This window comes from Archocentrus centrarchus, chromosome 6, assembly GCF_007364275.1.
Source record: "Archocentrus centrarchus isolate MPI-CPG fArcCen1 chromosome 6, fArcCen1, whole genome shotgun sequence".
NCBI lineage: Eukaryota > Metazoa > Chordata > Actinopteri > Cichliformes > Cichlidae > Archocentrus > Archocentrus centrarchus.
In genome coordinates, this window is record NC_044351.1 from 18,010,930 (window position 1) to 18,033,941 (window position 23,012).

Sequence of the window (23,012 nt, forward strand, 5' to 3'; positions counted from 1 at the left end):
CTATTTCAGTGATGGTGAACCCACACAGGAATCCTCCAGAACAGCCTGGTGAATCACCCTGCATCCACAGGCACAGCTCAGCCACATTCTAGCAATCACACAAATAAGCATTGACACATACACACACACACACACACACACACACACACACACACACACACACACACACACACACACACACACACACACACACACACACACACACACACACACACACACACACACACACACACACACCATGCTCTTCGCTGATCCTCACATTTCATCTGTGCATCATTCAGTGTTTTGAGTAGGTACTGTGCTACTGTGCTAGCCACTTTAAACACTTCCATTGGATAACTAGTGACTTGTGCTAAAACCCTTTCATTAACTTATGAATAGTCACTGATTTTCAAATACCCACAAAGCTTTCAAGTGCTTCATTCAATATTTATTTTACTTTTTTTCCATCATACCTTCATACTTCGACTTCAGACAGACCTTTGAGTCCCACCGCATATTACTGAAAGGTGCATTTACACTTTGCAGGTTTGGTTAAATGAAAACAAACTCTTGTGCCATTGCTTTGTTTGTGTGGCTCATTTGAACAAGTTTACATGCTGCCATCCAACCCTTGGTGCCCACCAAACATAACTACCTGCTGAAGAATGAAAGCATCACAGTAATGGCAGTTTAATTTGAACCAGTTATTCAAATTTGCTCTTTCTTTTTACCTTCACTGTAGATACTTCATGTGTTAAACACGCACATCCCTTACATTATGTCTGCACCAATTGTCTCTGTAAAGCTGGTCTGTGTTGTCTTTATTTTCCTCTTGATGAGCATTGGCGTAGTCTTCATCTTGCATGACATGCTCATGGGGGATTTCACAAAATCTGCAAATATGATCGAAATCTGTAAACATTATGTTTCTGTGGTGGGTTATAAGAACATCTTTGCAGGAATAATTTCTAAATGCCATGTGAGCTCTCGTAAGCCTACATCCAAGCTGAAGTATGAATGTCTCTCTGTCCCACGAGGTGTGATCTCTGAAACCTAGAGCAGATTCATTACCATCAAATACAAGATCATGGCAGCATCCAGATCCTCCTTTGTGGGTAACAAGTAATAGATATTTCACAAAAGACAAGAGCAGTCAATTATGAACAACAGGGTTTATAACAGTGTATAAAAATGAAAGTAATTAAAGGAGCATCAATAAAGACAGAACGTAAGAAACATCATTCATCACCAAATCTACACTTCTGTACTCACTTGTCCATTCATTCATTTAACTACTCTAAGTTCACTTTATTTTAATATATTGAATGTTAGTTATAAAGACAAAAGTAATATAGCACAATTATTATTAAATGTAAAAGGCAGCATCTTCCATCACCAAACCTATTTATATTATTTCATTAATTTAACATGGATGGATAATTGATTTTCTTACCAGTCTTCATTTTTTCAGCTAAGCTAATAATTTTACAGTATAACGTATAACAAGTCACAACTGCTGTCTTCCTGAAGGATGTCTTTATTTATGTGTGCAGGGGAGAAATCCCTGTCTTAACTCCTTCATACATTTTCTAAGCGCTTTACGTGTTCTTAACTGGTTAAAAATACCATCACATCAATTCAAATTTAACCAAGGACACGGGATTGTTCTGGGGGGCTCTGTAAATTCTGCCACAAAACATGCAGTGTATCGTAAAAGCAGCAAACACACGTGAGTGCTGAGAGAAAAAGTTGAAGCACTGCTACAAACACAGTTACAAAAAGCTCTCATTTAAAAATGACACCAGCAGCTAGAAATGCCCTCCTTCTGTTTTCTCTCATTTGATGATGGATCAGTGTAGCTGCTTCCTACACACACAAAAGTGTGAACATGTGTGCATGCAGACATGCTTGTGTTGCAATTTAAGGTAAGATAAGATAAGATAAGATAAGATAGGATAAGATAAGATTTATTCATTACTAAAGTTGGGCCATTCCAGTGTTGTGTCTATCACAGCAGTCAAAACATTAATCACAACCAATGACAACAAAGCTTAGAATAGCTCAATAAATACAATAAATTAAATACCTCAATTCAATTCAATTCAATTTTATTTATATAGCACCAAATCACAACAACAACACCTCAAGGTGCTTTATATTATAAGGTAAAGACCCTACAATAATTACAGAGAAAACCCAACAGTCAAAATGACCCCCTATGAGCAAACACTTGGTGACAGTGGGAAGGAAAAACTCCTTTTTAACAGGAAGAAACCTCCAGCAGAACCAGGCTCAGGGAGGGGCAGTCATCTGCCGCGACCAGTTGGGGGTGAGGGGGAGAGACAGGACAAAAGACGTACCTCAGTAATGTAAAACTTAAAACCAAAGAAGGAACAAATGTAAATAGAAACTAGAAAAAAGTGAAATAAAAATAAAAGAGCTCAACATTTAAAAAGTAAACATAATACAATCAGGAGGTTAATAAGTGAAAATCCAACAAATAAATGGAGGTATTTGGGTATAAGGTCAGAGATGGTGACAGGAAACTGTAATGACGCAAACGAAATTTCATATGAATATCATAAGCATAATATTAATTTAATGCATTAAAGCAAAAAGAAGCTAAAATTACCTTAATTCACAAACTAACCTGCAGTAACATCTGAAAAAGATGCTTCATTTGAGTGCAAATAAATAAATGTAAGTACTTCCACTTTGTCAGACAAAAAGTGGCACGCATCCCGAGATTCATCCTCTGGGAACCATGAATGTTTGTTCTAAATTTCATTGGAATTCATCCAGTAGATCCATTCTGTGGCTATTTCATCTGAGCCGAAACTCAGATGGGACCGACACCGCCTTACTTACAACCATGTCACAAGCATTGTTAAACATGTCCTCTAACCGAACCCACTCCTAAGCAAAGAACACAGCTGAGTGAGTTCCTTATTTAAGACAGAGTAATGATCTACAAAAATCTGTTCAGAGCAACTAAATCTGATGTAATGACAATCACTGTTTTGGGACTGTCTCTGAATCTGTTCTCAAGAGCCCCTCGATTGGCTTAAAGGTCATGTTGCATACAAATCACACAACTGCCCTGTTTGTCCTTATAGTAATCTAACAGACCTCACAGAGGCTGAGAGGCTGCCACAATACCATTGTTTTTTTTTTTTTTGCCTCATCTGGCCCATTATGCATGACGACAACTGTAGCTCCTTGAAGCGACTTAATTAATCATCCATGGATCAGGTTAGTTCAGAGCTTTTGCTTTTCATTCCAATTACAATAAATAACCGTGGCAGTGCCAGTTAGATTGTTTGTGACAACTTAGTTTACATGTGGTCAGCTCAGTATTGTGCGCCCTCAAGAGGGTTTCAAGTAAATTGAGACAGTGATGGAAAGCCGCACGCTGCCGCTTTCCACAGTTAATTATATATTTCAGGCAGAAATACCATGTTGCTCATTATTACTCTGCCAGAAGAGACATCTACTGTGATTTCCAGTAATAACTTAAATCTCTTCTCTTTCTCTCTCTTAATTCCTCTCCAGCCTGAACTCACACTCCCTCTATTATTTTCCTCCTCAGCTATGCCAGCAATAGTTAGCCAAATGGCATCCTTGTCATGATGTTAGGGTGATAATGTCAAGTACATATGAGAGCTCTGGGTGCGTATGACTCTGCTTAATGGCAGCCAAGCCTGCCATTAATTCACCGCTGCCCTGCCAGCTAGATGGAAAACTTTGCTGTATTGGCTGACATGACAAATAGTGACACGGACTGTACTGCAAGTAATAAGGCCACTCCCAAACTATAATACAGAGGTGGTATTGACTGCCGCCGCAGCAGCAGCAGCAGCAGCAGCAGCAGCAGCAGCAGCAGCAGCAGCCCCTCCTTGTAAGTGTAAAGCATTGTCACAACAGTCACTATTAATATGCTAGTGAGGAAGAATTGAGACAAGCTGTTACAATGTGGAGCTGGGCTGAAGTGTCCTCAGGTGTTGTATAATTGAGTTAATGTGGAAGGAAAATCACAGAGCGCTCCCTGCAGAAGCGAAGGCAACAAGGACCGGTAAGCTGTGGAAAACTATATTTCCCATGAGCTCGACTGTATCTTGCTGCAAGCGAGCAGCTGCATGGCGTCGTCAATAAGTCTCAGTCTGCTGGGTACTACCCAGCTGTAAATTGTTGACAGTTTTACAAGCAAACACATCAATGAGCAGTCAAGCAACAGACAGCAGTGCTGAAGGGCCTTCCTCGATGACCCCGTGCTTATGAAGAAGAAATTATGTTTATACAGAGCTGTCTGTCTCCAAAAAGTGAAACTTCACTCATTTATATAATTAATTATCAAATGTGTGTTTTTTTTTTTTTTTTGGAAGAAAGCAGCTTTGAGTCGGAAGAAGCATTAAGGAGTCGACGTTGAGAGGATACATTTCATTACTTTAATTTGTCCTTCCTTTGACATTGCCTGATGCTAATGAGGGTTATTTTCTGTGGTGTCACTCCAGCTGGAATCTAAATGCAGAGGGGTATTTAAATCTTCTCCTGACATGAAGCCAATGCAGCGTTTTCCCCTGGGCCTCTGCACATTTCACAGCAGTGAAGAGAACAGGATCACTTCGACCGTAGCAGAGCTTAACCATTAATGCACAGCCCTCTGATGAGAAAGGTCACCTGGGATTCGCCGTTCCATCAAATGAGAGCAGAAGTCACTGAACAAATATAATGCATCCTATAGTAGTGTTGGCCTGTTCTCCCTTTGTACTCCTATGACAGTGTAAATTACAGCTTGGCCGCCTGTTGCACATACAAAGACACCGGACCCATTTATTTTTTTCTAAACTAACCTTTCACTCTCTCTCACTTAGCTGTCGTACACTTGCGCAGCCTTCTCTTGTCAACACACCTGACACCAGCTGGTGAGAAAGTTGTGGTCACAGGCAAGGCAGGGCGATCACTCATCACACTAGCTGAAGTTATCAGTGTGAGGTTTTGACTCCAGAGGAAGGGAATGCCACTTGCAGAAAGGTATACATACAGGCAGACGTACAGACAGGCACACAAGGCTGGCATCAGGTCACTTAAGGTCTGTGTTTTTTTTTTTTTATGGAGACTAAAGGGAGATGACTTCAGCTGGGTTGGGGCCGAGTCAGTGCTCTAACCTCTAGCTAGAAGCTATGGTTCTGGGTTTTTACTGCGAAGTCTGTCCAGACAGGTAATAAAGTGCGTTTTACAAGCAGTCTTTAATTGAATGAAGAAGGCAAAGGTAGAGCCCTCCAGGTGGTCATGAATCAAAATTAATTCCTTTATGACAAATGGAGTCTGTCTGACATTTTCATATGAACTTTGCTCTGTAGATGTGTGACTGTCTGGGACGAGAATAGTCATGTAAACGCCTTAAGCTAAGCTCATTGTGTAGTTTGATGAGATTTTACATAAACCATAACGGATATGCTGAGACTAGGGCGCTTCACTGTCATTTAGCTGTCATTTAGCTGTCATTCAATTAAAGTTGCACTTGTCCTGCCAATACTTTAATTACACCCTCAATAATTGTTTTCCCATTTTTGAAAGACGGAGAATATTAAGGCTAATATTTTTCATGTACGCGTAGGACAGTGAGTTAGACATCGATTTAAAAAAAAAAAAAAGTGGACACACACACACACACACACACACACACACACACACACACACACACACACACACACACACACACACACACACACGTGCGCGAGCATACCATGAACGCATGCAACTTGGTATCCTTAGGCAAGTACAATTGACTTTGACTTGGATTAGATTTTATAATACCACCCACATAATACATCTGGAGCATCCGAAAGCTCTTTGTCTTGGTTGATGTCACCAACAGTGAGCTGATGATGTGGGCAGATGGGGACTGTAGGCCTGCATGCATATGCACAAGCTTCACAAATTGCTTCTCAATAGCATTACAGTTGAGTCTCCCTTCCCTCACTCCCACTCTGCTTTTTCCTGCACTGTTCTCTCTCCACTTTCTTGGTTTCTTCACATCCCTAAAGTGCACGCGTTCCCACTCATGTCATTGTGCTTAAGCTGTGTCAAGTGGAAGAATACGTGTGTGTCGGTGTGTGCAGCTCTGAGCACATGTGCGTGTACACATTTTTAGGAAGGCTTTGCCTAAAAAAAAAAAAAAAACAACTTTCAACACAGATGGTAAAAGCAATGCAGCTATAAATTAGAAGTTACAGGAGAGGCACATAGAAAAGAAGGTGATAAAAAGTGAACATTGAGTGGGTGTAGGAAGTCGGAGGAGCCAGGAAAGATATTTGGCACTAAAGACTATAACCATTTTGAGCCTTGATGAGGATGACTATTGGAAAAAAAATAAGAGAAAATGTGAAGAAGAACTGTTATAGGCTGTACCAATGGCAGCGATTGTGTACAACCATGCAGTAACCAGGCACAGCAGCTCTGTCACGCTTTGCATTTCTCCACGTTATGTAAACATATCTGTAGTAATGCACGCAGCATGCAAAGACTTTGAAGGGTGGTGTCTCTTTTAAGCCTCGCCAAAGCCAAAGAAGGCCCTGATAAAAGTATAAGGAATGGATTAACCAGTGTTTATGGCTGTGATGCAAACATAACATTAACCAACTGAAGGAGCTACATTTTTGGTGGGATTACAGGATAAATACAGTAAGGAGAACTGGACGCTATATTATAAGACTGAAAATGAAAATGAAAAGCTTCTCAGTGGCACGAATATCCTCCTGAGAACTGAGGGAAAAGTATTTTTCAATTTAACTTTTTTCTGACCACTACAGAGGACAGAAGGTCTCAGGAGGATATGGGGAAAGTAAATACAGGAAAAATAAGAATTTTCTATTTTAGTGGCCTTTGTGGATCATCAGCTAATAAGGATGCTGAATATTTGCCTTGGACCTATTATCTGTAGCCTAATCTCTGTAAGCATACGGTCACCAGCCACTTTATTAGGTATACCTGTTCGATGGCTTTTTAACATAAATATCTAATCAGCCACATGGCAGCCACCCACTGCATTTACGCATGTAGACATCAAGATAACCTGTTGAAGTTCAAAACAAGCATCAGAATGGGGAAGAAAGGTGATTTAAGTGACTGTGAATGTGGCATGGCTGTTGATGCCAGATGGTCTGGTCTGAGTTTTTCAGAAACTGCTGATCTCCTGGGATTTTCCCACACAGCCATCTCTAGGGTTTACAGACAATGGTCTGACAAAGACAAAATATCCAGTGAGCAGCAGTTCAGAATGGCCAGACGGCTTCGAGCTGATAGGCAGGCAACAGTAAGTCATCACAACCGAGGTATGTGCAACACGTGTGTGCTGCTCCTGTCAGCTAAAAAAAGGAACCTGAGGTTACAATTCACACAGGCTCACCAAAATCAAGCAATAGAAGACTGGAAAAACATCACCTGAGCTGATGAATCTCGATTTCTGCTGCAACATTTGGATGTTTGGGTCAGAATTTGGCATAAACAACATAAAAGCATCAATCCTGCTTGGTCAGAGTGCTGCTGGTGGTGTAATGGTTTGGAGGATATTTGCTTGGCACGCTTTGGGCCCCTTAGTACCAACTGAGTAAACCCCACAGCCTACCTGAGTATTTTTGCTACCATCCCTTTATGATCACAGTGCACCCATCTTCTGATGGCTGCTTCCAGCAGGATAACGTGCCATAAAGCTCAAATCATCTCAAACTGGCTTCTTGAGCATGACAGTGAGTTCACTGTACTCAAATGGCCTCCACAGTCAGATCTCAATCCAATAAAGCACTTTTAGGATGTGGTGGAACAAGAGGTTCACATCATGGAAGTGCAGCTGACAAATCTGCAGCAACTGTTTGATGCTATTGTGTCACTATGGACCAAAATCTCTGAGGAAAGTTTCCCACACTTTGTTGAATCCATGCCATCTACACTACACATGGATGTAACAGGATATCTATCAGCTACACTGGAAGCCCCCCAAAACTGGCCATTGCTCTCAGAGGCCAGGTTAGGGGTCAGCAATCTGTATTATCAAATCAGTGATCTTTGAGCAGTTTTTGTCCATTACATGATACTTATAATAATACTTTGTTTTTTATTGTATTTATGAAATTATACAAATAAAATGCTTTTTATTATTTTTGTTACCAACAACAACAAACCTGTCCAGATATGGTTAAATTCTCTATTTTCCTTGGTGGCTTTCATTTATTTTGATTTGGATCCCTTAACTAGGGGGACGTCTGCAAAATTAAGAGGCTAAGGCTCCAGGTGATGGACGCAGGCTATGATGCACGTTTTTACAAATGGAGAATGCAAAGAGTGACTTAAAGCAATAATAAATAAAAATTAAAATGCTAAAGAAATAACCATTGTTCAATTTCATATTCATATAGTTGTCTGTGAAACCCACAGGGAGCCACTGGAGCTGGGCATGAGAGCCGCATGTGGCTTCGGAACTGCAGGTTTGTGACCCCTGGGCCAGGCCAGGGGACGATAGCTAGTGGGTTCCCAGATATAATTCTTTTATGATAAATGGAACCCTCGACAGATACAACAATATGGCCTAATGTGGTCATCTTAGGCATACAGCTCTAGCTGTGAGAAGACCAGCCACCTGCTGTTCAAATCATGTATTTGGGAGGGGCAGCCATTCAGAAGAAAGTTTACTTACAGGGAGAGTGGCCTTAAAGGGAGAGGAGCAAAAAGAACATGTTTCTAACAGAGGATAAACTGAGGGGCTGGTACTGGATATGTAAGACCTGGTAAAACTGCTCTAGTAGAGTTGAACAGTGAGATTCTTCTACAGTTGGAAATGGACATAATTGCTCTCCTTTAACAAGTTCTCAGCCTGAGTAATAAGTAAATTTGTAGGGAAGATGGAGACACCAGGGGAGAAGTGCATCAAACAATTCAATAATCTGTTTATTGTGAGCCCTGACCCTCCTTAGAACAAATAACGCAGGGTATATAGAGGCAATTTAATGCCCTTCAACCTGGAATAATGGTAAGTCATGGTTGACTTAGTTTAAAGCTCAGACACTCATTACAGGGATGGACACTAGTCCACCTCCAGAGTATCAACAGCCACCACGAGGACTTAAATCAATAGATTCAAGGGCATCAGTGGGACTGGTGAATAATAGGTTGTTTGTAACTGTGTGAAGGAGCCATAACATCCTAAAGCTTCAGAGCCAAGAGTAGCTCGTTCGACTTGATCGGATGTCTGTATAGAACAGTTATTTGTCCCATCATGACACTCAGAAGGGCCAAAGTGGGAAGAGCATTTAAAAAAGAGGAGCGAGGTCAAGTCTGAGGAGGGTGCAATGGTTATTCTGACCTGAGGCGCATCAGGTAAAGAGGTAAATTAATGAGTAAATGAAATAATTAATGAAATAATTAACTGATAAACTGCAGTGATAAATACCAACACTAGAATAATGTCCAAGCAGGCAGGTGAGTTAACCTCTTTTTAAGCAGCGTTTTTCAGTCATCCACTGACAAACAGCCGTAATCCATTATTAATGTGCGTTTGTTGCAAGGCAGACACACTTGCAAAGGCGAGCATCTTTGGGTCTTTAGCTTACATATGAAAGTCGTTCATTTCAATCTGACCAGTTAATTCAGTCTTTCTGAGGCTGAGCTGGGGGAGAAAATTATGGCAGACACACTGATAGATTACGTGATAGATCAGACCGTGCAGACAGGATAAAGTCCTTATCAAAGACACAGAAGAAATGGATGTAAGCCGAATGTCAGCTTTATCACTCATTCAATCAAAATTAGAAGTAGATAATATTCATTAACCCCCCGGTGAGATCACAACAACAAGGAGAAAGTAGAAATGTTATAAATTAGTGCGGAGTTTCTGGAAACTAGAGCGTCACAGTTTTTTTGTTTTGTTTTTTAAATAGAGATATATAATTTATTGGTTTCACACTGTTTCCTACAGGGTGGTGTTGGCTCTAAGAAAACAATAATCTGCCAACTAGGAACCCAAACTAACAAATTATATATACAAGAAATTCAGCTGTTATTCTGACAGTTTATTACAGGCATATTTACCACACTGAAGTTAAGCTGTTTTGTCTATTCAGTGAGCATCTGTCCACGAGCAGGCTGCTGGTTATTTGTCACAGACACTTCTGAGTATTTACAGTAGATAAGAAAAATATTTGTATTTTTCAGGAGTGTATTTGTGAAGAATACCTCAGGTGTATTAAGCACTCATGCATTTTTTTTCCAGTACTTAGAACAGAACAGAATAGAAACCCTTTGTCATTATACAGAATGTACAATGAGATTGGAAGGCCACTCCAGTTTCAGTGCCAAACTGAAGAAAAGCCCACACTTAAATATATAAAATAAAATAGAATATATAAAAAAAAAAGACTGAATAAATAAATAAATAGATGCCAAAGGCACATGCAGATATTAGTGTGCTTTTTTCTCCTGTTGTATTTAAAGGTGCTGTGTGAAATTTCTGGACTCTAGTAGAGTCCTTTAGAGCCATTTGTCTTGGGTATGCTCATGTGGACGCACATGTGAGCGCACATTTCATGCAATACACAGTACTACCAAAGGTGTCACACTATTGGACTGATCTATAGATTCTGGTAATGTGTCAACAAAATGCAGCAATGCATCAATCGGCAACCTCAGAGCTGAAAAATGAAGTTAATGCACAAATTCCAAAACCTGCAGTTCCTTTAGTGGGCGCCAGGGTTATTATAGTTAACGAAAACGAACGAAATAACGAAAACTGAAATTGAAAAAACATTGTCGTTAACTGAAATAAATAAAAACTAAAATTAAAAGGAAGAAACGACAACTAACTAAAACTGAATTGTGAGTTTACAAAACTAACTAAAACCAACTGAAATTATAGATGTTGTTATTTTTTCAAAAGTCTTGTGGATTGATATGAAATCATTTTTTCCTCTCTCCGAGTTTAAGCTCGGAACGCCGTCGGGCAAATGGGTGCGCATGTGCGTGCGTGCGCACACCGCGCTGCTCCTCAGAGAGTCCCATGTGGTGTTTTTTTTTTTTTTTTTACTATGATAGCACAGATAGCAGCGAGTGTCTTGTTGTGGATGATGTTGTGGATGATGTACGGAACACTTCTTAGTCAGGAAAAAAAACACCAACATCAAAGTAGACCTGAGAAGCGCACACAAGGCAGCTACGGAAACCGCTCTCATCCTACAAGGCAACCCGGCCTGCACCTCCAGAGAAACGTGACTACTCGTCGGGTCAACGCAGCCACAACGTTGTGTTTAGTCCTTGTGCGTTTCCGGCTACTTTATCAGTCAGATAATAACAATCAGGACTAATAATCAAAGTATCAATATAAGGACTCACAAATGTCAGCAAATTCCTGGAGGGAGCTGCTGAAACTATGGGAATGGAAAAAGTGAAAAAACAGGGACAAATATGTTTGCAAATTGCACCCTAAAAACTGAGCACAAAGAGCGAGGACCAAAAAACCCCCAGCACACAACCACAAGGTTATTAACACACGCAATCCAGCTATACATGCATAAATGCGGACATGAGGTCGGACACTTCCGTAGGCTACATAGGCCGCAAAGACCCTGCAAGTCTAATCAGCGAGCATCTAACCAAGCTAGCTCCAAAACAGAAGCAGCATCAGGTGGAGAGAACATCAGGATGCAGCTGGATTTGAGCTTTGACTCCTTCAAGGAGTTTGTTTTTGTCAAACACCACATGTAGCTGTTGTTAATCTGCTGCACTGAGGCTGAACTTTATTGTGAGTTTATTGTAGAATTTATCGAGTTTTGGAGTTCATATTGTTAGCAGTTTCTCCCTGTTGATGTTCATGTGTGTCCTTAATATTACACACATTTAGCATGTAGTTCTGCTGTCTGTGAACAGTTGGTTGCTGAATTTATTTCTTTAAAGGGTATCTTTAAAGGGTACCTGATTAAGTATGAAAATACTAAAACTAATACTGAAACTAACTAAAACTAAGCATAAAACCAAAAATAAAAACTAATAAAAACGAGCAAAACCACTCTGAAAACTAATTAAAACTAACTGAATTAGAGAAAAAAAAGTAAAAACTAACTAAAACTAAACTATAATGTAAAATTCAAAACTATTATAACCCTGGTGGGCGCTTGAGGCTGGCTCCACAAAGCACGTCAAACATTTTTTGTTTTTTGTTTTTGACCTCTGCAGATAGTTTCATTCCTAATTGCAACTCAAAAAGGGCTGAATTTTCTTTTATAACTCATGTATCTAGATTCTGGAGTTGGGGCATGGCTGCTTTGATTGACAGTTTGCTGACGGAGGGAGCTGTAGCTGATCAGTGTGAGTGTGATAAAGGTGGATGTTGACAATGCCTGGGGGTAAGGTCATGTGGGAGGACACACTTTTGGGGTAGAATCACAATCCATGACGTGAATCACAGTTCTCCCCACAGACCAGTTGGTGAACGGTTGCTGGCAGTTGCTAGGAGAAATTGATAGAGACCGTTGACCTTCAAGATAAAAGTAGTGCCTTTTGAAATTTGCTGGTTGCAGTGGTGAAGCAAAACTTGTATTCTGAAGGCGACTGGTCTCTGTTTCTAGTTTGGGCAATACTTTTTCAAGTGTGATTACCGCCTGGCAAGTCGTCAGCAGACAAGTTGGCATCTTCCATGCAAACTATGGACTACTGTGGAAATCTGCTAGCGACCATTCTAATCACAAGGAGGTTTTTGGCGTGGTGCAGCAGACTCTTTGTGACCGATTTCACCTGGTGACAGCCAGCAGCTTCCAGCAACTTCCAGCAACCTCTCACCAACTGGTTGAGGAATAAAGATATCAGGGGGTCTTGCTAGCCCACGAGACTGAGGTCTTAAATGCAAAGCCTGCCAATTTAACAAAAAGGTTAAAGACCAAAGACAAATTTCTGCATCTTGTTTTCCTTCTGATTTTACTCTGAAAGTCATGACAATCAAGCTTGGTTACCTTCAGGATTCTTTCAGGATGTCTGGTTTGCCACAATGTCCAATGAGCATGGTCCTAAATGTGTCACAAATAACTTGCCTTTTGCTTAGTTCAGCTCGTTACATTCTGTTTATTTAATTAATGGTGCAGTGTGTATGATTCCTGTAAAAAGCAGATCATATATACACATTCGTTTTGGTAACAATTAATATAAACATAAGTCTGTTCACAAGTAAATGCCACAGTATAACTTCAAGTCAGATTTCATACACAATATAACAGTTATGTGGCAGAATGAGGAAAAAGATCAACCTTTATTTCATTCCCTCATAAATATTTAAAAATTTTGTTGGTGCTTCATTTCATTTTACATCCCTATTGCCCAGATTTTGTTGGATTTTATGGTTGATTCATCCGTTCACTGTCAGAGGTGCTAATAGGGTGACGATGGCATCATAGGTGATAGCGGGCGTGTATCACGTGATGCCTTGTTGGTCAAACTCCAGCTCAGATTGTCACTGGGCTTATCCTTCATCTGAGACAGACGTGGGCGGCTGTCCTGTCGCTGTGAAACAGGCTCTGTCATGGCACAACAGTGTTGCAGCTGAGCCACCGAGAGCATATAGGGACGCAAAACTGGCACAACTCCCTGTAGCCTACAGGGGATGCAAGAGACACTCTAACCACAGGTGTTCTCCACCTGTCAGAATTTCACTGGTTCCTTTACACATCCCAGTGATTGCAGCAAATGGGGCTCCAGGTTTCACTGTGAATTGGGAGTCCAGGGCCAAACATCCAGAAGGTACAGCATAATATCAGAAAATGAAACTTAAGAACACAAACAATAAGCCAACATGAAAGAATGCTGTCAAAGACCTAAAACCATTTGTAGCTCGTTACAGTACGTGTGATTCTCCCCTCACTCTGAAAACACTTCTTTAAACGCTATATAAGTGCTATAGATATAAAATGACATGACTTTGCAGCAGCAAATTAATTCCAAAAAGATTTTCAGTAAAGGGACGATTAGGACATATTTGACATTTCCAGAAGAGCCGCTTTGTTTCTGAATCAAATACCAATTTACACCCACCAACTGGCTCACATTGTTGTCTGCAAAAAAGGATAGAACTGTCAATAATCTGCTGTCCATCCTGTTTGAAGTGGCGTTCCTTGGTGAGCAAATACCTATTGAGCCTCACCAGACTGCCTGGCTTTACAATAATGTGATAAAACATGCCAAAACAGCAGGTCATTCTTTGAGCATTCCACAGCATTTCTAGCATCCTGCTCTGCGCTCACTGTGTTAAATGTCACCTCATCAACTGCATTATTTACCTGGAACTGCAATCATTTTTCATTTTATCCACATCTCGCCTGCTGAACGCTTTTTAGACTCTTCCCACACAAATTATTTTGTGCATCTGAGCAAAGGTGAAATATTTATATTGTGCGCCTTCATGTGCATGCCCTGTTTACCGACATGCAGTCTTTTATTTTGCGACGTTAACTGCAAACAGTGAAAATTATGAGCTCAGAATTAAGCCAGAAGGTAGATGGAAGCAAATTGAAATCCTCAGTATTACAATATACCTGGAGGTAAATACCATTTTTGCTTTTACACACAGATTCTGCCTCAGAGGGGACAGACTGTAAAAGACATCTGAGTGACATCTAAGGATTACCCTGCAGCTCAGGGGATATAAAGAGGGCAGAACCCAGGCTGAAGTACAAGATGCAGGCACTTTGAAGTGGCAATTAGACTATGAGCTTTGCACCTAGAGCTTCCAAGGCACTGTCCTCTCCACCTCAGTCAGTACATAAAGATGAGGTGTGGCAGCTTTGCTGACTGGACGCTGCTCCAGTTCCGCCTGTCCAATTAGCAATTTCTTCTACCCCTGAGGATTGGTCCCTTTCTGCCTGGCTTAGCTCACTTCATGTGGACCAAATCACCTATGTGCATTTTTTCACTCTGTGCTCGTTGCACTCAATGCTGCTATCCATATATTAAATGCAAAAGAGTCTGCACTTTGATATTCTCTGCAAGCTCTCGTTAGTTGCCCACATTTAACCTCCTACATGATGCGTTTTGTTGTTGTGAAAGGGTTTATTGCAGGCTCATTTACAACATCACTGTCACCACTCACACCAGTATGTAGTGCCATTTATTTTCTCTTTTATGTACGTATAAAAGAGATAGCCACTGAAATCTGAAGCAAACAAGTGACTTTCAAGTTCAAGAGTGCTCTGACTTCTAAAAGCTTCTGATCAAAGGGTTCAATGGCTCGTTTAGCTCACTTGTCAGTTTTAGTGGTGCCATGTTTGACCATCCACTATTTAAGTGTCTTTTCTTTTGTTACTTGGTTACATATGGTAAAGATTACATTGTATGTTAGCTGCCCTCATTTAATGTCAAGTGGAAACCTTATTCCTGCTTCAGCATACAAACACTCTTTTATCGTCCACCTCGCTAATGCATCACCTGCAAGAGTATTTTAAGCTAAAAGTTTTGCTGTGTTCAAGGGGGAAGATAAATTGAATTTCCTGAGTGCTGTGATAGCTGTGTGCTGTTCGGGCATCTCTTACTCTAATGATGCCTCTTTTTCTCCGCAGCCATAACACTGAAGATTTGCATATCTCCATAATACTGCAGAAGCAATGTTTTTCCTTCTCTTCATCCCTCAACCTGTGTCATATAGCTCTATATAGTGTTTTCTAAAAAGGAGCATATATTCCATGAAGTGGAAAGCAGAAGCCAGCTGTCCATTACTGAGAGCACTACCATGGCCTCTTTGGACTGCATTTTAGTTGGAAGCTTTTTACTCCCTTAGCTCTCATGACTGACACAGCTCATAAAGCACACACCCCCACACTCTCCGACCTTCAGAAAGAATACAGGACCCTACATCAGCTCCTGGCTTTCACAGATCCATCTGAGTCTCCAACCTCTTCACAGTTCAAAACATCCGTCAGTGAGCCACTTAGCTCCGATGCTACCACAAGCTGTAGCTGGATACCAGTTCAGCTCTCCTTATTTAAGATCCATTGCTGCCTTCATTGATGTCATGGTATCTAATGGACTCAACTTTATTGACCTCTCTGTGAATATACAGTAGCAGAGTATATAAGGCATCTATTTTTGAACCGCTATGAATAGAGATAATCATCATTCAGGATATGGGTGTGTTTCTCTGACCCTCTTATGCTCAGGGGGGCATGTTTGTGCCTCTTTACTGTTAGTAGTGTGCCTGTTGATAAAGATAGATGGATAGATAAGGACTATTATGCTGATTATATCTACTGTATCTTTACAATCAGTGCGTGCTCAGTCTAGCTGGATCGAGCCTTTTCCGGTCTGGGCAGTAACTGTCACCGGGAGATAAACTCACATCGTGCCCAATGTTTAAGATGTTTAGAAGTCTTATCTTGTAGGTGATATAGGTTTCCATCAACCACACAGAGCAAAGTTCAGTTCCCACTGGCACTACCTAGCATGCACACGCTTCTCGAGAATCCACAGAAAACTCTGCAAGCAACTCACTACACAGGGCTGCTAAAGGGTGCCACTTTTGTGCCTTCATTGTTTTCTGCTTTTCTTGACATGAACTTGACGTGAATTGTAGCAGGACAGCAAAAAAACATTATTTATTACTATATATGTAATTACATAGGGTGCTATGAGGAATGAAATGCTACTGTTAGAAATCAAGGATGCACACATTTTGTTTAGAAATCACTGAATGTAAGCTGAATCTTGTTTCTAGTGAGATTATCAGATGTGAGATTATCAGACAAACCAGCAAACAAGCATATAAATTGTAATAAATGACATTTGTTGGCTGCTATTGAGAATTTAAGGTGGATCGCACAAACCAGTTATTAACAGGTGAAAGAAGGATCTGACAACACTGTTTCTCATTTTAAGTCATTTGCATGGCTGAAATGAGGACAGTCAGCATAAAGACTCATAGAGAAATAAAATGAACAAGGTTACTTGTCTTTTACAGAGGACTCACAGTCCATATTGCCTATGTTTCCCCATCCATCACAAACGAAATTATTCTTTTGTGCCACAAAATAAAACATTATAACACAAAATAACCATCCTTCATTCCACAAAGGCTCCACGTGTGGTATTGTTTGTGTGGTTGAGTTTATGCTCTCTTTTCTGAAGTGGCCTCAGGTGTCTCAGTAACTTGAAAACAGCAGCTGAGGTTGAGGGAAAGCTTGAATAAAATGGAGATCCCATTCAGACTTTCCATATGAAGTATCACCTGCCGCTATTACTCCTTTATAGTCTCATCAGATCCCAGAGGAGATGGCAAGTTGGAAAAAAAGGCAAAAGATACACTAAATTGCTAAAAGTATTCACTCACCCATCCAAATCATTGAATTCAGGTGTTCCAATCACTTCCATGGGCATAAAACCAAGCACCTAGGCATGCAGACTGCCTCTACAAACACCTGTGAAAGAAGGGGTCACTCTCAAGAGCTCAGTGAATTCCAGCATGGTACCGTGATAGGATGCCACCTGTGCAACAAGTCCAGTTGTGAAATTTCATCACTACTAAATATTCCACTGTCAACTGTTAGTGGTATAATAAAGTGGATGCGATTGGGAACAACAGCGACTGAGCCACGAAGTGGTAGGCCACGTAAAATGACAGAGTCATTTTGTGACGTGCGACATTTTAACTTTCTGCAGAGTCAATCACCACAGACCTCCAAACTTCACGTGGCCTTCAGATTAGCTCAAGAACATTGCGTAGAGAGCTTCATGGAATTGGTTTCCATGGCTGAGCAGCTGCATCCAAGAGTTACATCACCAAGCACAATGCAAAGTGTTGGATGCAGCGGTGTAAAGCATGCTGCCACTGGACTCTAGAGCAGTGGAGACATGTTCTTTGGAGTGACGTATCACACTTCTCTGTCTGGCAATCTAATAGATGAGTCCAGGTTTGGTGGTTGTCAGGAGAACAGAACTTGTCTGCCTGCATTGTGCCAAGTGTAAGGTTTGGTGGAAGGGGGATTATGGTGTGGGGCTGTTTGTCAGGAGTTGGGCTCGGCCCCTTAACTCCAGCAAAAGGAACTCTTAAAGCTTCAGCATATCAAGACATTTTGGACAATTTCATCCTCCCAACTTTGTGGGAACAGTTTGGGGATGACCCCTTCCTGTTTCAACATGACTATGGACCTTGCTCTCTGAACTGGTGTACAAAGACAGGGATGAGCATAGTTGGTGTGGAAGAACTTGACTGGACTGCTGAGTCCTGACCTTAACACCACAGAACACTTCTGGGATGAGATTGCAAGTCAGGCCTTCTCGTCCAAAATCAGTGTCTGACCTCACAATGCACTTCTGGAAGAATGGTCAAAAATTCTCATAAACACACTCCTAAACCTTGTGGAAAGCCTTCCCAGAAGAGTTGAAAGGGTGGGCCGACATCATACTAGAACCTATGGATTAAGAACGGGATGTCACTCAAGTTGAGCGGCACAGTGGTTAGCACTGCTACCTTGCAGCAAAAACTAGAACACAAATTGAAAGGTCTGGGTTCAAATCCACCTTGGCCCAGGCCTTTCTGTGTAGAGTTTGCATGTTCTCCCCATGTCTGTGTGGGTTTCCTCTTACAGTCCAGAGACATGCAGTTACTGGGGTTAGGTTAATTGGTTATTCTAAATTGCCCATAGGTGTGAATGGTTGTCTGTCTGTCTGTGATAGGCTGTACCTCTACAGGGTGTACCCTGCCTCTTGCCCTATGACAGCTGGGATAGGCTCCAGCCCCCCTGTGACCCTGTACAGGATAAGTGGAAGAGAATGGATGGATGTCATTCAAGTTCATATGTGTGTGAAGGCAGACAAGTGAATACTTTTGGAAATATAGTTTATGACAGAGAAATGAGATGAAAAATAAGGATGCAGTGATGGTAAATTATGGGCTGATGCCAAGGTTTAAAATACCTTTTTGGCTCTTTATTTTGTTGTTGTATTTCCCCATTTTATGTCAGGGACATAAAGAGATCTTTGTTAAAAAGAAATAACTGTTTTGGAGTCTTTTAACTCTTCTGACAAAGTGGTTTGTGTGTGGAGTGCTGAGGGACTGACCTAAATGCAGGACACAGGATGTAAATAACATAAAGCAGCCTTTTATTGAAGCTGAAAACAAAGTCAAAAGCTAAGGACACTCAACCTCACAGAGGGAGACATAACAGACACTTTGACTACACACAAACAGAATACAGGACACACACACACACACACACACACACACACACACACACACACACACGCACACATATATGTATAAGGACCTAACCTTTAAAGTAAAACAAGTTAAGAAGAAGGCTCATAGGAACTGAGGCTTAATACTACCATTCAAGAATTCAAAACTTTCACAAGAACTGTAAGACAACCTAAACTAGAAAATGAAGCACAAAGTAAAGCAAAATTTTATTTATATAGCACTTTTCAAGATAAATATCTCAAGGTGCTTCACAACAAAAATGCTAGAACATCATAAGCTGCTTTTGGCTGCTCCTTTATTTACAAGGGGTCGCCACAGCGGGTAGCTCCGCTGTGGCGCATGTTGGATTTGGCAGATTTTTACACCGGATGCCCTTCCTGACACAAAACCAAAGAGATTTGTGTCTCCTCCTGGGATTGAACCGGGGATCTTTTGCTTGTTAGGCAAATGTGTAAATTGCTGAAAAAAAAAAGCCCAAAAGGAAGTTTAAAAGGAGGTCGTTTGAAGTCATTTTTTTGTTTGTTTGTTTTAAAAAGTGATCACATCGAGTCAACAGCACTGTGTCTCCTTTGGCCAGTAGGCCCTGATCACATGACCTCAGGGATCTGCTGGGGATGCATGCATGCAAAAGGTCACTGATGTGTGCTGGTGTTTGTCCATGGCGAGCTCTAAAAGTCAAAACCAGAATCTTAAAGTGGACTCTGGAGTTAATGGGGAGCAAGTGCAACTGAATTAGCAACACTGTGACATGTGAGTGCTTAGAAGAATTAGTCAGAAACCTCGCAGTGGCGTTCTTAACAACCTGCAGATGTACCAATGAAGTTTGTTAAGACAAGTGAACAATGAATTACAATACAGCTAATCCAACAAGAACTAATGCTGAAAATGACTAGAACAGTAATGAAATCAAAGGAGGAATCAAAAAACCCAAACTAACAATCAAAAACTTCAAACTCAAATATAACTTCTAATACCAAACTGTAGTACCGTGACATCTTCATCACACTGTCTTTGACCATTAAGACAGCACAAAAATTAATGCAGCACAACAGATAAACATCGACCACCACTATCATTTAACGTCATCTTATTTGCCTGTAGGCCTATGGCCTGTATCAGCCTGGTGTCTGGCTGGTATATTGGTGAATCCCTAATGGAAAGGGCACTTATGACAAGCAAAGGAAGGAAAAAAACACAGCAGCTGGGAAGAAGGCAAACCCAGTAACCGAAAGCCAAGGCCTGCTGGTTTGTCATTGTTTATCACTCATGGGTGTGAAAATGTATTCTGACATCCATTTATCACTGTATGTTTTAGAATCAGTTAGAAAGAAATCCTGAATTTGAATACATTATCATCTTTCCCACTGTGCAGATATGAAAGCTCAATGAGGCTGTCTATCCTCATGCTGGAAAGTGAAGCCCATCCAATTGTTTAAATGTGGAGAATGTGGAATTGAAAACTGAGAGTGTTGATGTGTGAATCTATTCTGTCTCACACACGTACTGAGACACATGTGAGCAGCAATAGATGATGTTTTTTTTTATGACTCTCTTCCAGAGCCACCTCTCTCACTGGGCATCTACTGATACCCATTAATCATGAGCTCTCTTGTATTGTCAGCCGAGCCTCTCCTCCTCTTTCCCCCTCCTCCCTTCACTTTTGGGCCGTCACTTAACAAGCTGTGACACAGTGACAGTGATGTGTGTGCAACTGAGTGATGCCTGGCTCCACTCCATATTGGAAAGGTATTGAAATGCTCCGGCATGAAAGGGGTAGTGATGAGATTGTATTTCTTAGCTTTTTATGAGTGTAAAAAATGGGAGCTCTGCTTGGCTATTCAATTACATGTGGTGAGAGAAAGCCCAGCTTTATTTTGGGCTGCATCCTTGGACAACATGATTTACTGTGGTGTACAATGTGCTCCATGTTTCTATTTTACACATGATGAAGACAATATCCATATGTATGCAAAAAAGCATCACTCAGTTTGTTAAAATCTCTTTTCACCTTCCTCTGTGTGTGTCTTTTTGTGCACAGGCTCAGTGTCCCTCAGTGTGTTCCTGGTCTCCCTTGCAGTGACAGTGTGTGCTGTTTGGCTGGTGGCTCTTTGTGGCGTCTGTGGTTGGTGTCAGCGCAAGCTGGTGAGTTTACACACAAACACACACACACACACACACACACACACACACACACACACACACACGCTTCACTAACAGATAGACTGTAGCTTCTAGTCACATTTGTTGCCACCCTATTATGCTTTAGTAATCAGAGGCTTAAATTAACATTGCGTGTTTGCTACAAAAAGAAACTTCAGAGCATCAACAAAAAAGGACAATGTGTGCAAATATTATGAAAATCTGTGCAAATATTTCATGCAGTCCAGCTCAGTTGAGAAATTTCTCTTACAACAATTATTTATGAAGACATATTAATTGTGGAGCAACAATTCAAATACTGCTTTGCAAGTAGTAGTGCTAACTCCTAGGATATTTATGTTGCTATAATTGTATGTAAGGAATGCTGAATAACCATAATGAAGAGGACGGGGCTGAAAGTTAGCTAAAAATAGAGCGAAAGGTTTGTGATTCAGAACTTGCAGGAAGCACAAATCCAACTTTTCAAGCTAGTGTACAAACCCTGCTGGTCCCAAGCCTGGATAAATAGGAGGATTGCATCTGGCAGAACAATCTGTGCCAAAGCATATATGCAGATCAACATGCTGTGGGAAATAACAGAGGAACTGAAAGCTGTAAAGGCAAAGTTTACATTACTAGCGCTAGAATGTTTTTTGTTCACTCGAGAAGAATTTCTGAGTTTTTTTAAAGGTAGAAATTCATGCTATTGATGCTAGAATTTTACTGGAATATTGAAATCAGGTGAATAAGAACATTCGAGTTGCCAGAGTTCTTGTAAACAACTCTGAAAACTCAGAAATCTGTTGAATCATGTTGCCTCAGTTTTCTCAGTGTTTTTTTTTATTTGTTTTCCAAACTGTGTAACATATACAACACTTTTAGGTTGATGATGCTAATGAATCAGTGTGTAAGTAGTTGTATTTCTGTATCTGCATTAGAGCTTACTTTATCTAATATTTTAACATGATTAAGTAGTGGGCTCCAGCAGTTATCATATTGGTTTAAGATTTTTCCAGAAGTTCATCAGAGGATGATGAGATGGTTACTAATGGAGCAATGAAAATGAAGACTTTCATATATTTGCAGTCATCTTTGTGGTCTTGTAACAATGTGACTCTATTTTAGACTCAAACAGTTATGTAATGGAAACTACTATGTAAAAACAGGCATTTGCAACATGACGTGGCCCCTTCCTTTTGTAAAGGGTCAATTCCAGAAAGCCTCAAACAGTGTTTGCAGTGTTTATCATAAAATGTTATTATGGAGAGCAAGTAGTTACTGCAAAGTTACAAAAATTTCAATATAAATTTCAAATGATATAGTCACATAAAATATACACTGTTCCCTGTAAAAAGCAGCATTTTAGTCATTCTCCAAACAGGGAATCGAGGTGATAAAAGAGATATATTGCCATCTACTACAAGAAAAATACTTTTAATGGAACAATTGAGTGGAACCAAACAGCTTTGAGAAGGAACAGAAAATTTAACGAAACAGATCATTGATTTAATGATGTCACAAAGTGAAAATATTTGAAATTGTTTAAATTTTGGCTAGTTAAATTATTAGCTGTCAGTATGGTTTAAAAATAAAACTGTGAGCTAAAACTAGTGGAGAAATTGTGATTGTTTAAATTAATGAGTGCCTGCTAATAGAGTATTAGCTGATGGAAAAC

The 23,012-nt window shown here is 40.5% G+C and overlaps 1 protein-coding gene across 1 annotated transcript in view; it reads left to right on the forward strand.

Moving 5' to 3' along the window:
• The window catches only part of syt7a (synaptotagmin VIIa), a 95,109-nt gene that overhangs the window by 19,829 nt on the left and 52,268 nt on the right, over window positions 1-23,012 (forward strand). Inside the window, exon 2 of the mRNA XM_030731471.1 lies at window positions 21,237-21,340. Within this exon, the coding sequence (XP_030587331.1) occupies window positions 21,237-21,340 (104 nt within the window). The remainder of the gene's footprint in view (window positions 1-21,236; window positions 21,341-23,012) is intronic.